This window comes from Manis javanica, chromosome 4 (assembly GCF_040802235.1).
Source record: "Manis javanica isolate MJ-LG chromosome 4, MJ_LKY, whole genome shotgun sequence".
NCBI lineage: Eukaryota > Metazoa > Chordata > Mammalia > Pholidota > Manidae > Manis > Manis javanica.
Genome location: NC_133159.1, coordinates 160,562,407 through 160,577,110, shown reverse-complemented (window position 1 = coordinate 160,577,110; position 14,704 = coordinate 160,562,407). Strand labels below are relative to the sequence as shown.

General features: G+C 49.0%; 1 protein-coding gene across 1 annotated transcript; it reads left to right on the top strand.

Moving 5' to 3' along the window:
- Window positions 1-4,662: 4,662 nt before the first annotated feature.
- On the top strand, window positions 4,663-9,858 carry LOC108408086 (keratin, type I cuticular Ha3-I-like). The gene is made up of 7 exons (XM_037019776.2): window positions 4,663-5,081; window positions 6,060-6,142; window positions 6,663-6,819; window positions 8,064-8,225; window positions 8,319-8,444; window positions 8,605-8,825; window positions 9,464-9,858. The coding sequence occupies exons 1-7, from the start codon at window positions 4,734-4,736 to the stop codon at window positions 9,570-9,572; spliced, it is 1,206 nt and encodes a 401-aa protein (XP_036875671.2). The 5' UTR covers window positions 4,663-4,733; the 3' UTR covers window positions 9,573-9,858.
- Window positions 9,859-14,704: the final 4,846 nt, after the last annotated feature.

Genomic DNA, 14,704 nt, shown 5'->3' with positions numbered 1-14,704 from the left:
TTCTTTTGACATGGCAAATGAGTGGAATTATACAACAGGTGACATTTTGGGGCTGGCTTGTTTTATATAGCAAATGTTTAAAATTTAGAGCCCAGAAAGAGACAGTCCAGCTATTTTTTTCTAATCATCCTGGGATAATGAGCCTACTTTTCTCTAGTTCACCTTTCCACTAAGGGTGCAGTCTTGAGAGGTGTGGCTCTTTTCAGTGGTCTGAGTTTCAACTCTCCCATAGAGACTGAAGGCCCTGTCCCCTGTTTCTTATTTCTAATTTACTTTTTTCCAATTTAGACTTTTTCACAAACATTTGATGTGAGCTTGAGCAAATCCCTTCCCCTTCTGGGTCCACATGTTCCCATGTGTAATAAAGTGGGAGACATGACCACGTAGGTCCTTGGTAGCTCCAACATTCCAAAATTCTAGGCTTCATCTGACTTGGACATGATTCCTAGGAAAGAAATTTTGCCATCCTTCACACGTGCGTGGGAAGCCCATTCTCAGGGTGTGGCTCAGTGTGAGATGATCCAACACCTGATCTTGGAGAGCGGGCGGTTGGTTGGCAGAACACGTCTCTGAGGGGTGCCCTCTTGGCATCTCTTCACCTGCAGCTCAGACGCACACATCAGTTAGTTCATGATCACATAGGAAGCTTGGTTTCCCTTCATCGCATCTTAATAGCTGCTCCTCAGAACTGGCCAAGTCAGCAGTCACTGCAGGGTGTGAATGCCAGTCATAACACAGGCTTTATTTCCAGCACAAGCTCAAATGCCACTTGGTGACTATGTTTGCATAGAAGCCTTACCTGGGTCCTCTTGCAACTCTTTACTTGAGGAGGCTTGTAAGAATTTCCTTTTGGAATTTTTAATGTAAATTTAATGTAAAATTTTAATGTGAATGCTTTTTCTTGTGCAAGGAGCAGTATGTATGTTTTTGAAAACTTTGGATAGAACAAAAAAGTGGAGAGAAAGGGGAAAAGTCATTCATAACCCTACTATTTAAAAACATCCAGGTCATTAGTGTAGTGTTGCTCTTTTTCTCTCTCAATTGTCCTCATTAAAAACATACGATTTTAAATTTTGTTATGACTGTGCTTGTGTGCCTTATTTTAGGTAAGTAGGTATTGCTCTTGAGTAGGGTCACTGTTTGACCAGCTGTGGTTCTAAGTTGCTCCAACTGGTGGGCTATAATTGTATCATTAATTTAGAAATAATGACCGATATCAGGGAGGCAACAGGAACCTCAGTGTCACTGTGTTCCATCATTATCTCCATCTTCACCCTTCATTCGTCTTCCACAGAGGATATCTACGGGTTATAAGACTGTGTTTCTGTTTGGTTTTCTCTTTTTTCTTGCTGCCTTTGATTTCTGCCCCTAGGTGACGGCAGATCATATTGATTGTGAACTTATTCAACCTTTCTGCACCATGGTGGTAGGCGCTGGGAATGCAGGGGATCAGCAGATTTGGGTTCTAACTCTATGGCCCTAAGTGAGCCATTTCTCCATTCTGAGCCTCAGTTTCCTCATCAGTAAAGTGAGAGGGTTGGATGAGGTGATCATTAAGATCACTGATAGACTCTTATTCCAAGACTGTCCCTTTCTCTGACGATTTTGGCATTCGCGATTTATGTTAGGAGGTGGAAGGGAGGAAAGGAAGAGACAAATGCATGCAAAGCACTCTGGTTTTTGATCTGCAACCGTAGCTCAGAGTCTTGGACTCTGCTGTGAGTACCCTGCTCTGAGCTCTGCTCTGTCCTCTGCTAGGTCGACAGTAAGGCGCCCTTTCCTGTCCTGAGCAATGTATCCAGGCACACAACTGAACTCTTTCCTCATAGTTTCTCTTTAGGATATCAAATAAGTCTCTTACGCCTTGTGACAAGAGAAGCAGAGTTATATGCATGGATGGTTCCAAATGCTTCCGTTTCTCAGGTAATTGTTCTTAAGTCATTATTGTGAATCATCAAATACAAACAAGCTTGGCATCTTTAAACTACTTAAAGCACACTCTAATCATGGTAGAAAGTCTTCATTGGTAAGACCAAAGCTCACAAACTTTACAGGCAGATGTACAAACTGATTGTGGCAGGACCTCTCGAAATGAACATCTCAACTCTGGGTGTTTAAAGTCTTGGTTTGCTGAAGTTGTGGAGGTTACTTCGAGAGCACAGGTGCTATACACAGTGGGCACACCTCTGTAACCTGGGAAGAGTGCTGGAAACTTGCTGGTCAATGTATCCATGGTTCTGGCCTGACAAGGCCCCACTGCCACACTAGGCAGTTCTGCCACCTCTCCTTCGGAGCTCTCTCCTCCCCGGCCTTCTGCGATGCCATGAACTGGCTCTCTTCATTTTCTCCTGCCATTTCTTCAGCCCTCCCTGACTCCTTTTCCTTCTCCTGCTGTCTGGCTGGGGAATTTCCCAAATGTTGGTCCTCAGCCTCTTGCTGCTCTGCTCTTCCTACACGCTACATTGGCTCAGGTCTTCAGCTCTCACATCTGTCCTGAGCTCATTATCTGTCATTATCCCTGTCATGAATGTTAGTCTTGCAACTCCAAGGACCTGCTGAACATTTCCCCATATAGATCCCACCATTCCTTCAAGTGCAGCTGATCAAGAATGAGACTGTATCACTCTGCTTCTCAGAACCTTCAATGGCTCTCCATTGCCCTTAAGGAAAAGCCTAAATTCCTCAAGGAGATGTACAAGGTTCTTCATGTAAAGGTCCTTCCTTGCCTTCAGGGAACTCAAGCAAAGAGAGATAAGCACAAAAGCATGACAAGGCCTTGCTCAAGGTGATGTGAGAACTTGAGAGGAGGAGGAGATGACCTGTCAGACCTTAGGGTAGGATGTAGGTCATTGATATCTAGGCAGCATGGGATGATAGGTAGAATTTGCTTCCCTTCCATCCTCATCTGTTACGCCCTGGCTCACATGGTCTTGCCAAACTTCTAGTTCCTTTACTGTGGAACTTTCCAATGAGTTAGAAGAGTCCACAGCACTGATGCTCCAAAGTCCTTGGCAGCCCAGTCACTTTGTCCCCCTGAGCCATGAAGTTTTATCATTTTCTGCAGAAGCTGCTGTGTGAAAAATGTGAAGCATGCCATTTATACTGCCCTTGCAGATACCCAAACTTGGTCTCTCTTTACTGCTGGCCTGGACTACTACAATTACCTCCTTGCTGGTCCCTCTGCCTTCACCCTTTCCTCTTCCTCACCTTCCTTTTGCCAAAACAGATAAATGTTGGCTAAAACATTTCCTAAAACATCTCCTTCTAGGGCAATCTAAGCTCCTTAGCTTTGCCATTGAGGACCTCTACCATATGGCCTTGACCTTCCCATACAGCTTTATTTTCTACCACTTCCCTTTACCCTTCCCCTCCCAGCCACTTAATCTTACCTGACCAAGCCTTCAGCTTCCCTGCCCTGTTCTGTGTGCATATCACTCTCCTGCCTACAGCGTCCGCATGTCTTCTTTCTTTTTCTTAGAAGCATCCCCATTCCAGCACAAATCTATTCCTGTGAACTTCCAATCCTGGCATGCTGTCTTGCCCCATTATCTTAACTTGTCACTTAGCATGTGGCATCTGTTGCCTCAGATTATTAGTCCACGTTCATGCCTTTATCCACTCCACACACATCCATTGAGTGTCTACTGACTACCATGCATCTACAGCTGAGGGTTCAAAATGAATTAGACCCAGCCCCGGCCTTCAGGGAACTCCAGTACAGAGAGAGGAGCGCAGAAGTCATGCAATGCCATGCTCACAGTGAAATAAACCTGGGAGAGGAGGAGATAACCTATGTGAAGAAGCTGGGAAGGAGGTAGTTCGTTTATATGTAAGCAGCATGGGATGGTGGAGAGAACAGAGATCTGTTTCGGAATCCTGACTTCACAACATATTAACCCCTACCCTCCCTGCCTCCCTTTGCCCATCTGTGAAATGGGAATGATATCATGTTCCTTCAAGGGTTATGGTGTGGAGTGAATGAGACCATGTTTGTGAAAACTGTCCAGCACCACCTGGGGCCTGTACAGGTGCTCAGAGGGCAAGAGCCCCTTCTGACCAGAGTCCTGGACCCACCTTCCATTCCTCACGGCACCCCGTGCAAATGCTGATCCTGCTGAATATGGTAGGTGGTTAATTGATAATGTCATGGGTATGGACGATGCCCACCACGTCAGGAAACAGGGCCACTGGGAACCAGGCTGTTTTAACCATTCCAGAAGGGATCTAGTCCTCTTTCTGAGAACTGTGAATATGGCATTTTGGAATCTGACCTAGCAAAAGATACACGGGCAAGAGCTATGCTTTTCCATTTCAGCAAGAAGAGCCAAAGGCTTGCCAAGGAGTCAGGGCCGTCAGGCTGAGGCGGAGCAGGTGTCCCTGGGCATGCCGCACCCCACAAATGTAGGCCAGGGCGTTCAGGAGGCCAGCCCTTTGAAGCCACACTATGAAGTTCTTGCTTCACTGACGCACAGCATGGCAGAGGAGTCCTGACTTAGCGAGAAGCCCGAGTAAAGTCTTTTATGAGGTGCGGGACTCTTCTGAAGAAACCTAACAAACCAAGGGGAAGGGCTTTTGACAACCACCAAATGAGTAAGAAAAAAAGGGCTGCCTTCCATGTCCACACCCTCTGCAGAAGAGGTATAAATGGTCCCCAGAAGAAGGAGACCCACAGCTCTGTGGCTTGCAGAACTTGAACTCCGTCTTGCACCGGGCGCCTCGCTCCCTCCAGCACGATGCCTTTCTCCTACTGCCTGCCCAACGTGAGCTGCCGCTCCACCTGCTCCTCCCGGCCCTGCGTGGCCCCCAGCTGCCACAGCAGCATCCTGCCCGGGGCCTGCAACATCCCCGCCAACGTGGGCAGCTGCGGCTGGTTCTGCGAGGGTGCCTTCAATGGCAGCGAGAAGGAGACCATGCAGTTCCTGAACGACCGCCTGGCCAGCTACCTGGAGAAGGTGCGCCAGCTGGAGCGTGAGAACGCTGAGCTGGAGAACCGCATCCGGGAGTGGCACCAGCAGCAGGAGCCCTTTGTGTGCCCCAACTACCAGTCCTACTTCCAGACCATCGAGGAGCTCCAGCAGAAGGTGAGGGGGGACATCACACTGCTTCCAGCAGGAGGTCACAGGGAAGGAATTTGAGCTCTTGGTGTGGTTGAAATGCACAGTTGAACTCTGGCTTTTCCATTTTGTTTTCTTGAGGGCCCATCTGACTTGAAGCCCAGGACAGTTAGGTATGAATATTTGTACAGTGTTAGCCTTTGCAGAGGTAGCAGCACTTTGCATGAATAAACTGTAATTAAAGCTGTCTCCAAATGCTTCCATGCATTTGCCAAGCTCTGGAATTATTACCCTGAGGTGAGAGAAAAGAACTGAGCCTGAGAAGGAAGCCGAGGAAGTGGAACCTTTTGGAAGGATCGGACCATTTTCTCTTCCCCTCCACTGGGTTTTGGCTGCTCTGACTTCCTGTTGCCACCCTCTTCTGGGTGCCTAGGTGTCCTGACTTATTGTCTTGACCTAGTTGTCTCTGGGCTTCTCCTGGTGTGCAGTGTCTAGTGAGCACATACAATATTTGGCTAAAAGGAAGAGTGGGAACTGTCCAGGAGGAAATAGCTCCAAGCCATCCAGGATGGCTGGGAGGGTGCACATGCTTCCCTGACCCAGTCCCTCCAAAGGTGAGCTTATATATTTATCTTCCAAGCTTGCTTGGAGGTTTCTTAAGGCCAGGGCCCAGTGCTTACTTGTTTTTATACCTTTAGCTCCTAAAATCATGCCAGACATATAGGAGGTTTTTAAAAAGAAATGTTTTTAATATTATCAGCTTCTCAGTATTGCTTATTAGGAAAGAAAAAGAAATATACACTTCTTGCATATTTCAAATGTTTTATTTTTCAAATTTGATTTCTCTAATATTTCTTGAGTGCCTCTTACAAATGGGCAGCACTAAATAATCTTCTATAAGGTCCACTGTGACTTCTCATTCTGTTCCTTATATAAATGAATTAGTGGGGACTGCTGTGGGTTAAAGACAACCAAGCTCATTGTACAATGTTCTGTGTCTTCTAGATCTTGTGCAGCAAGTCTGAGAACGCCAGGCTGGTGGTGCAGATTGACAACGCCAAGCTGGCTGCAGATGACTTCAGGACCAAGTGAGTGGGAAGGGGGATGCTATCGTCTCTCTCTTCTCTCCTTCCCCTTAGCCTGTCCTCAACACAGACAAACATTGACAAAGCCCTTTCCTAGATCTTTTCCCCAAGATCCGCCATTGCTCACCAGAGTTCAGGGATTTCTTCCCCAGATTCAATTCCCTTCCCCTGCTTCTCTGTAAATTGACATCCCCCAAACTGATGTAGAGGCCATGGTTCCCTAATGCTCTGCTGTATACAGAATTCAATCAGGAGAATGTGGGAAGCATATCAGTTTTGAAAATCTCACAGTTTATAGACCTTTATCCCCTTAAATCCACTGGCTCTTGGTTTATAAGGATATAATTACCAGTGCACTTTTTCCTAGGAGCTACTGCTCAGTGTGTTGAAAACTTAAACGAACAAATTGGCTGCAAAAACCAAGCCCCAGCTCCCAGTTGTCTGACAAATCAAACCAAACTAAAGCAGAGTCCAGGCTAGGCCTGTTCCTGTCCGGCATGTCCATGATGCTCCTGTATTGCAGGTACGAGACGGAGCTGGGCTTGCGGCAGCTGGTGGAGTCGGACCTCAACGGCCTGCGCAGGATCCTGGACGAGCTGACCCTGTGCAAGTCTGACCTGGAGGCCCAGGTGGAGTCCCTGAAGGAGGAGCTGCTGTGCCTCAAGCAGAACCATGAGCAGGTGAGTTTCCCCAAAGAGCAACAGGACCACTCACCAAGGCTTGTTTCCACCTGCCACAGGGCATGGGCGAGACTCAACTGGCTGAGGAATCTATTCTCCAAGCCAAAAGGGATTTGTAGGGAAAGAGTAATCTAAAAACCTGTGGCATAAGACTAGGAACTTTATGCCAGAGGTGGGAATGGGAGGGAAGGGAGTCGGCAAGTCCAGTAATAAGGAAAGGTCAGCAACTCGGCAGACCCACAGCCTCTTCTGCTCCCAGGTCGGAGCACGCGGGGCTGCCCAGATTGTTTATCCCAACTGTCCATTTAATAATTGGAGAGGCCAGAATGGCCACACAGCTGGGAGGGCTGAGCTGGGAGAAAACCCTGCTCTCCTCTTTCTCATCTGGAGCTTTTTCTGCTATTCAGTGTTGCTTGGAGGAAACACTGAGCAAAATGCCCACCATCACTACTTAGTCACTTGCATAATAAAGATAACAGGTATTTTGTGCAAACCTTAAATCTCAGAACAGTGCAAATGGTGACAGTTAATATTAATCAAGTGCTTACTGTGAGCCAAACATTGTGCTAAGTGCTTTAGAATTCCAGAGTACTTCTCATTTTACAGATGAAATTAAGGTTTTTAGAAGCTTCTGAAAGCCATATAGTAAGTGGTAGAGTTGAGACCTAATTCAAATCTGTCTGACATCTACTGAAGCTCAAGTACCAAGTTATGCTGGTTTGGGGAGAGATTATCAGTGAAATGAACACATAGTTATTTCCTTCAGTAAAACCTATGCTGGTAGAACAAACAAATCACCAGTCAGGTCTACTCTGTCCCAGATGGAAGACTTGGAAGTAAGCTGTCTTTATTTCCTCGTTAGCTAGACTCTGTCCCCTTTATTACCCATGGTTAAGATCAAACCTGGGAAGCCATGTGCTATACTAGCAAAAACATGGACCTGAGCATTTGGAGCCCACAGCTTAAATCATGATACATCACATCTGCTCCAGGACGCAATCACTGCTCCCTCCAGTGAGGAGAGGCACACCAGATTTTCGGGTGGAAAGAGGTCGTGAGTTTGAAAGCACATTGTAAAGTGGAAGACACAGGTTAGTCCCTGAATACACAATTTGGTTAATTAGAAGGTCAGAGGGACCAGAGCTGTGGAAAGCTTAAGAATGATAACACGTTGACTTACATTCTCTGAGAGGTAAGCATCTGGATCCTTGGTGAGGCTTTAAATCTTCCTCTTCCTCCATCAGGAAGTCAACACCCTGCGCAGCCAGCTGGGAGACCGCCTCAACGTGGAGGTGGACGCGGCCCCCACCGTGGACCTCAACCGTGTGCTCAACGAGACCAGGTGTCAGTACGAGGCCCTGCTGGAGACCAACCGCAGGGATGTGGAGGAGTGGTTCACCACCCAGGTGGGCATCTCAGCACAGGGCCACCCAGGGCTCTTGGCCCCTTGGGCTCCTCAGGCCGGGGCTGAGCCTGTCTTCTCTTCTGCTGTGTTTCAGACCGAGGAGCTCAACAAGCAGGTGGTGTCCAGCTCGGAGCAGCTGCAGACCTCCCAGGCGGAGATCATCGAGCTGAGACGCACGGTCAACGCCCTGGAGATTGAGCTGCAGGCCCAGCACAACCTGGTGGGTATTGTTCAGACCTCCTGGTGAGAAGGGGGAGGCCGGGGGTCAGAGTCACTGGGATGCCGTTGGGCCACACTCCCCTGAACTCTTGAAGCTTGTGACTCCTTTAGAGAAGGCCACTAAGGAGCATCTCTGTGACAATCGTTATCTTCCCCCACAGAGGAACTCCCTGGAGAACACGCTGACAGAGACCGAGGCCCGCTACAGCTCCCAGCTGTCCCAGCTGCAGTGCATGATCACCAGCGTGGAGTCCCAGCTGGCCGAGATCAGGGGTGACCTGGAGCGGCAGAACCAGGAGTACCAGGTGCTGCTGGACGTGCGGGCCCGGCTGGAGTGTGAGATCAACACGTACAGGGGGCTGCTGGAGAGCGAGGACTGCAAGTGAGTACCCGGCTGCAGGTGTCCGGTGCAGTCGTGCACACACAAGTGTACTTCTCAGCTGGACCCCATGCAAAGACAGCACACTGGGTAGGGAACTTATGCCTTCACAGCAGACATGCTCAAGCAGAACCCAGAAAACACAATACGGCCATCATTAAAACATAAAAGAGCAAGAATTGTTTGATGTACAAACTGGAACTGTACAGCCAATTCTTTGCATTCTGCTGTGATAGCACTGCTGTGAGACCAAGGGCTTGCCTTACAGTTATAGGACTGGATGTGTACAGCGTGCGTTGCCATGCGCTTTCACATCTGACCTTACACTTACCACCAGGCAGGTTGGGTCAGGATTCTTCCCACTCTATCTGTAGAGATGCGGGGGCTTGGAGAAGTCTGAAGTGACTTTCCCCAGGTCACCAGCTGGGAATCGGCAGCATTGGGGGTCAAAGCTAGAGTTCTAGTTTCTGTCTAGCATGACTTGAGTATCAATTTGACAGTGAGCACTGCGGCAGAGAGCCTGTGGCCTCCCCCTGTTATAGGTGTGGCCAAGTCCCGACAGGCATTCCAGGCTTGGGGACTCTCTGGTACCTGTGACAAGCCTTCCCCAGCTCACCTTGCCACACGTTCTTTTTCTCCAGGCTGCCCTGCAACCCCTGCGCCACAACGAATGCGTGTGGAGTCGCCGGGCCCTGTGCCCCCCTCACGCCCTGTGTCCCCCGCCCACGCTGTGGTCCCTTCCTGAACTAGACCCGGGGGCTGCCAGAGGAGCAGGGAGGAGGGCCCAAGGCTCCTGAAGTTTGAGCCAGCACTGGTTCCTTTGACAAAAAGGGCCGGAAACACACACCTTTTATGCCTGGAGCCACTCTGACTATAGTCAAACAGCCGAGAAACTCACCCAACCTGCTCCAGACCTTTCGCTGCCACCCTTTCCTTTTCTGGGGTCTGCTCCTTCTTTGCCGGCCCTGAGAACCCTCCCAGTACCAACAGCCTACTCCTGTAACCTCCTAATAAAACTGATTTCCCTGGCATAGCAGATGCCTTTCTCACTGGTATTCATTTGTTCTGCCACACCCATCACGAGCACTCATAACAAGGCACTGAAATGGCCTGGCTCCTGTGCACAGGGGCCTCTGCCTGCCTGGCCTGCTTAAGGCTGCCCCATGCGGAGGCAGGTGGGCAGGGGTGGGGGCCAGGCAGCCCCAGTGCTGGGGCCCCCATCTGCCCTGGACCACTTCTGGGTTTTCCCCACTCTCCCTCTGACCTGGATGTCTCCCAGAGCTGACTGTGACCAAATCTGTTGCGAGGGGGCCTGGGCAGGGGGCTGGAAAGGGGCTCTGGAAAGCTCAGCTTTTCTCAGCAGGAAGTCTCGGGCCCAGAGCTATAGCACCTGGGTCCTGGGGGTCCAGGCAGCTTCAGGAACTCCCAGCAAAGGCACTGCCCCGTGCCTGGCGAGCCCAGGACCCCCTCCACGTCCTGTGTAGGCGGGTCCCTCAGCCTGTGCTCCAGCTGCTCGGTGTCCCCTCCCAGCTCTGGGGCTTAGACCCCTCAGCCCTTCATCTGATGCTTCTGCTTTCTCCATTCAACCCACCCACTACCTGTGAATACCTGCTCTGTGCAGACCCCGGGTGATGGGGAGGGGAGAGCGCGTGAAGGCGGACACAGTCCTGGCTGCAAGTTATTTACAATCTGTTAGAAGTCCCCAGGTAGTGCTATTCTAAGGTTTGGTCCCTTTATAGCTTTTTAAAATCATCTTTCAGCAGCAACACAGAGGCAGGAAGAGAAACAGCGAGTGCTCTCCCTGGTGGGGCCCTTCCACTCACTTCTGGGCTCTCCCAGGGTTGAGATTAGTTTCCCTTTTCCATGTGGCCCGGTGCCACCATCCATGAGGACTCCTAGTAAGGCAGCAAGGCATCAGCACCTGAGAGCCCTCTCCTAACCCTGCTCTGCCCTCCACGTGAACCCAACAGCATGGGCCAGCCATGGGTCTCACCCACGAATGACAGCGTGACACGTCATGGGAGAATCATGGTGCGTTTTGGAGGCAGAGCTTTTGGGTCCTGATTTTGGAACAGCCAGCAACTTGCCTAATTTTCTTTTCCTCTGAGAGAGCACCTGGGCTTCTGGCCTCATGGGGATGTTGAAATGTTCTCTATGTGGGGAAGCACCCTGTGAATGGCACCCCACTGTTCACACACACACTGGTCATCCGGCCATTGACCCTTTGACATTGAATATTGATCTTGGGCTTCCAGAGTCTAATTTTAAGATTGTCTGTTCCCAATAAAACATTGCACTCAGCCTTCTATGCCTGTGCCTGATGTAACGCGGACCCTGTTTTCCCAGCACCCAGCACTCTGCTGAGAGGCTCCGGGTCACCAGGGTAGCGCAGGGCCAGCTTTCTCTTATGGAAAGGTGACTCATGTTGTCTGTTGTTCCAGGTTCCCCTCTCCCAGCTTGCCCATGGAATTCCAGGCCCCAGAGCAGCACGGGGTTGACCCTAGCGGAGAAGCCACAGGGCATGACAGGTGATAGGGAGTCTTGGGTGAAAGACGGAGGAGTTTGCTGTGTGGGGAGACGTGGGCCCTTAAGGCCATCTTTCCTCTCCTCCCGTACGCGCATCTTAGCCTCCCGCAGGTGGTGACAGAAGCCTCTTCCTGAGGGTACCTCTGTGTGGGAGTGCTGAGGAGCCTGAATGTGGCCTGGTGGCTCACTCATGGGACGAATTACCAAGAGGTCCAAGAAGCATCCAGAAAACACCAGGAGCACTTTAGTGCTGAGTCAAAATAGATTTGTGAGCACTTAACATGCAAAGCTAGGGGCAGTAGGTGACAGTTACAGTCAACTGCTTTGTTTTGTTTTGTTTTGTTTGATTTTACTTCAAAGAAAGAGTCACTGATATCTAACAACTGCTCACATCCCTCATGAAAGGCAGAAAGTCAGGCAGGAGGTGCCAAATTTACAAGAATGGCCAAAACTACAAGAAGATATGATCAGGACGTGGCCTACCCCTGTTATTGTGAAACTCGCACTGCCACTTGACATTGCAGGTGCCAGGAGAAGGGGCCTGGCCTCACCAGGCTCCAGCTGAGCCCACAGCAGGTGTGGGGCTAGCACTTCTTCACTCACTGTATTACGCGTAAGGAGACACACGGGTCAGAAATTTAAGGAAGACTGGGGAATATTTACAGCCTTGCAGGTCAAAGGCAGGTTTATAAGAAGTTAAAACGTGCTCTGCAGCAGCAGGGAAATGATGGTGTCTGCATGAGATGACCTCATTTGGCAGCACAAATAAGAAGCTCGTGGTGGCCCTGATTAGCTGGAGCTTGGAACATGACACATCGGCGTGCATGGGTGTGTGTGTTTAAAGTTTTTTTAAAAGGTTGAAAGACAAACAGATAAAACATATAACAAGCCCCAGAAAAATCTTGGGTTTGAGAAGGACTACTTTCATTTTTAATCTGAATTGTAACCTCTATCTGAATTACTTGGCCTGTCTGAGCCTCAGTTGCTTAATCTGTAAAATGGGGAGAACAATGACCACCTCATAGCTTTTTTAATAAGGATGGAACGATGTTACACTGGCACAAGTGGTTAACCCAATGCTCAATACATAGTAAATGCTCAGTAAAGGCCACTTCTATTCATGTCCTTAGGGACCCTGGGGAAATCATATCGCCCTGCTCTGACCCCCTTTCCTACTGATCAGGATGGGGGATCCACAGCCTTGAGATTCAAAGGTTTTGCTGACTCCAGTCCTTTGGCACCCAGGTTAGGAACCTGGTTTCAACTTCCTTCAAGTTGAGGGATGCAGAAAATTGGCTAGATGGGGAAAGAGGTGGAGGAATCTGAGCTCAAGGGCTGAGAACCAGAGATAAATGAATCCATATGTGCATGCATGTGTGTATGTGCATGTGTGCCTGTGTGTGAGCACATGCATAGTGCATGTGCACATGTGTGTATGTGCTGTTAGGAGGAAGCTGGATAGGTAAGAACATTAAGCTGGTGAAATGTTCACTGTAGCAATCAAAATTGTTAAGCAGGAGGAAAAAGTAAGGGACAGATGTGGTGCCAAACCCACAGTCACTTACCAGAACTGGTTTCCACTTGTATCTTTTCTACTTAAAGCAACATATAAGTTTATTATTAAAGATAAAATTTAATGCATTTGTATTTTATTTTAATAATAATTTCATACCTGCCCATGCTGGCTTCATCACTGGTTGGTTGCAGAGCCTGGCTGGCTGCTGACCACAGAGAAAGCATGCAGGAATATTGATTACTGGCAACCTGGACACTGGGAGCAACCTGGACACTGTGTGTGGTCCATCGTCCAACAGCCAGGCAGGGAAGAGGGTCACCTTGGGAACGGCACACTCAGGCCGTGTGTAGTAAAGTCCAAGCACACAGCAACACAGGGAGTGAAGTCCCTCTGACGACAGTGGACTCCCGGGGTGGGGAGGTGGCAGCGATGGGAGGGTTTCAAGTCTGTTCTTGATTAGACTGGCTCTCCAAGGCAGCATATCTTGAACTGAAAGGCAGAAACACAGGTGGGTTGGTGGGAGGATGGGTGGGGAAGTATCCAGAATCTTGTAACTGAGATATGATGAGCTCTGTGCTAACAGGACTGGCTCCTGGCGTTTGACATTTGGGTGTTAAGGATTTTAGAAAAGCAACTATCTGATTTATTACTATGCTTTTAACAGGGTTCACATTCCTGCTTCTGTACAGAACAGAAAGAACGAAAGAAGTGGCTGGGGGGAAGGGAGGAAGAGAAGAGGGAGGGAGGAAGACAAAGGAAAATTGTAAGAGAAGGAAGTGGGGGAGGTGGGGATGGAGGGAGGGAAGATAAGAAGGAAGGTAGGAAGCAAAGGTCAGGCAACCTTGCTCTGTCAATGGCAATTGTCTTAGGCCCTCTCAACTGTACTTTATCACTTGGTCTTCATGGCCCTGTTTCTGCCACTACCTTGCCTTTGTCTCCCAATTCCAGTTGTCTCATGTTTGCCCCTTCGATTTAATGGGAGACCCAATTTTTCTGGTTCTCACCTTTGGTGCCTCCAGTTCACTCTTTACCCCCATCCTCTAGCGCCTCCAGCTGTTGGCCTCTTCTGCCAGGTCTGTAGTAGCCTCTGTGAGCCACTGGAGATTAGAGAAAGGCTCCCTCTTCCATGGGACACACTCCACAGGCGCCTGGTGTGGCAAGCGGTTCATAAGCTGGCCTTCAGCTTTTGTGCAACCCCCCAGTTGGGTGCTTTTGCTCTCAGCCCAACTCTCACATCTGCATATGGTAGCCTTGAGACGACAGACCGCTCGAAGCCCAGCCCTGGACTCCATCTGGGCCATTGTCCCTACTAGATTGGCTGTCAATCAGATAGTTCAACCTTGAAGAATTTTTCACATTTCTTAACTGATCCTTGTGGTGCTTTTCATGGCAGACATATAGGAGGCACATGATTGGTGCTCAACCAATAATAACCTGCCTGCCTGAAATTAATAGCCCGTTCAGGACAGATGAAGAATAAAGCACAGAGAGGTTGCTTGAGCAATGTCACACAGCAACAAATGCCTCTGACTCATTAGGAGGAGATGTGCTCGGGTAATTTTGAGAATAGGAGGAAACATGCACCCACACGATTGTCATTTTCTAATGAGAAAGGAGTAATTTGTCTTTCTCTTAACCATCACTGTGTTCTTTGAAGGCAGTAAGTCATTTCTAGATTAACAACATGCCATTCACAGGATTAGACATGAAACTTCATTGTGAAAGAATTTTGGTGACAAGAACAGGGGTATGGAGTATAACTTTTGAACTAAGCCCTACATAGAATAGAAATTAAGTAGAGAGCTTAAGTGGTTTAACCACACAAATGTTGAATTCATGT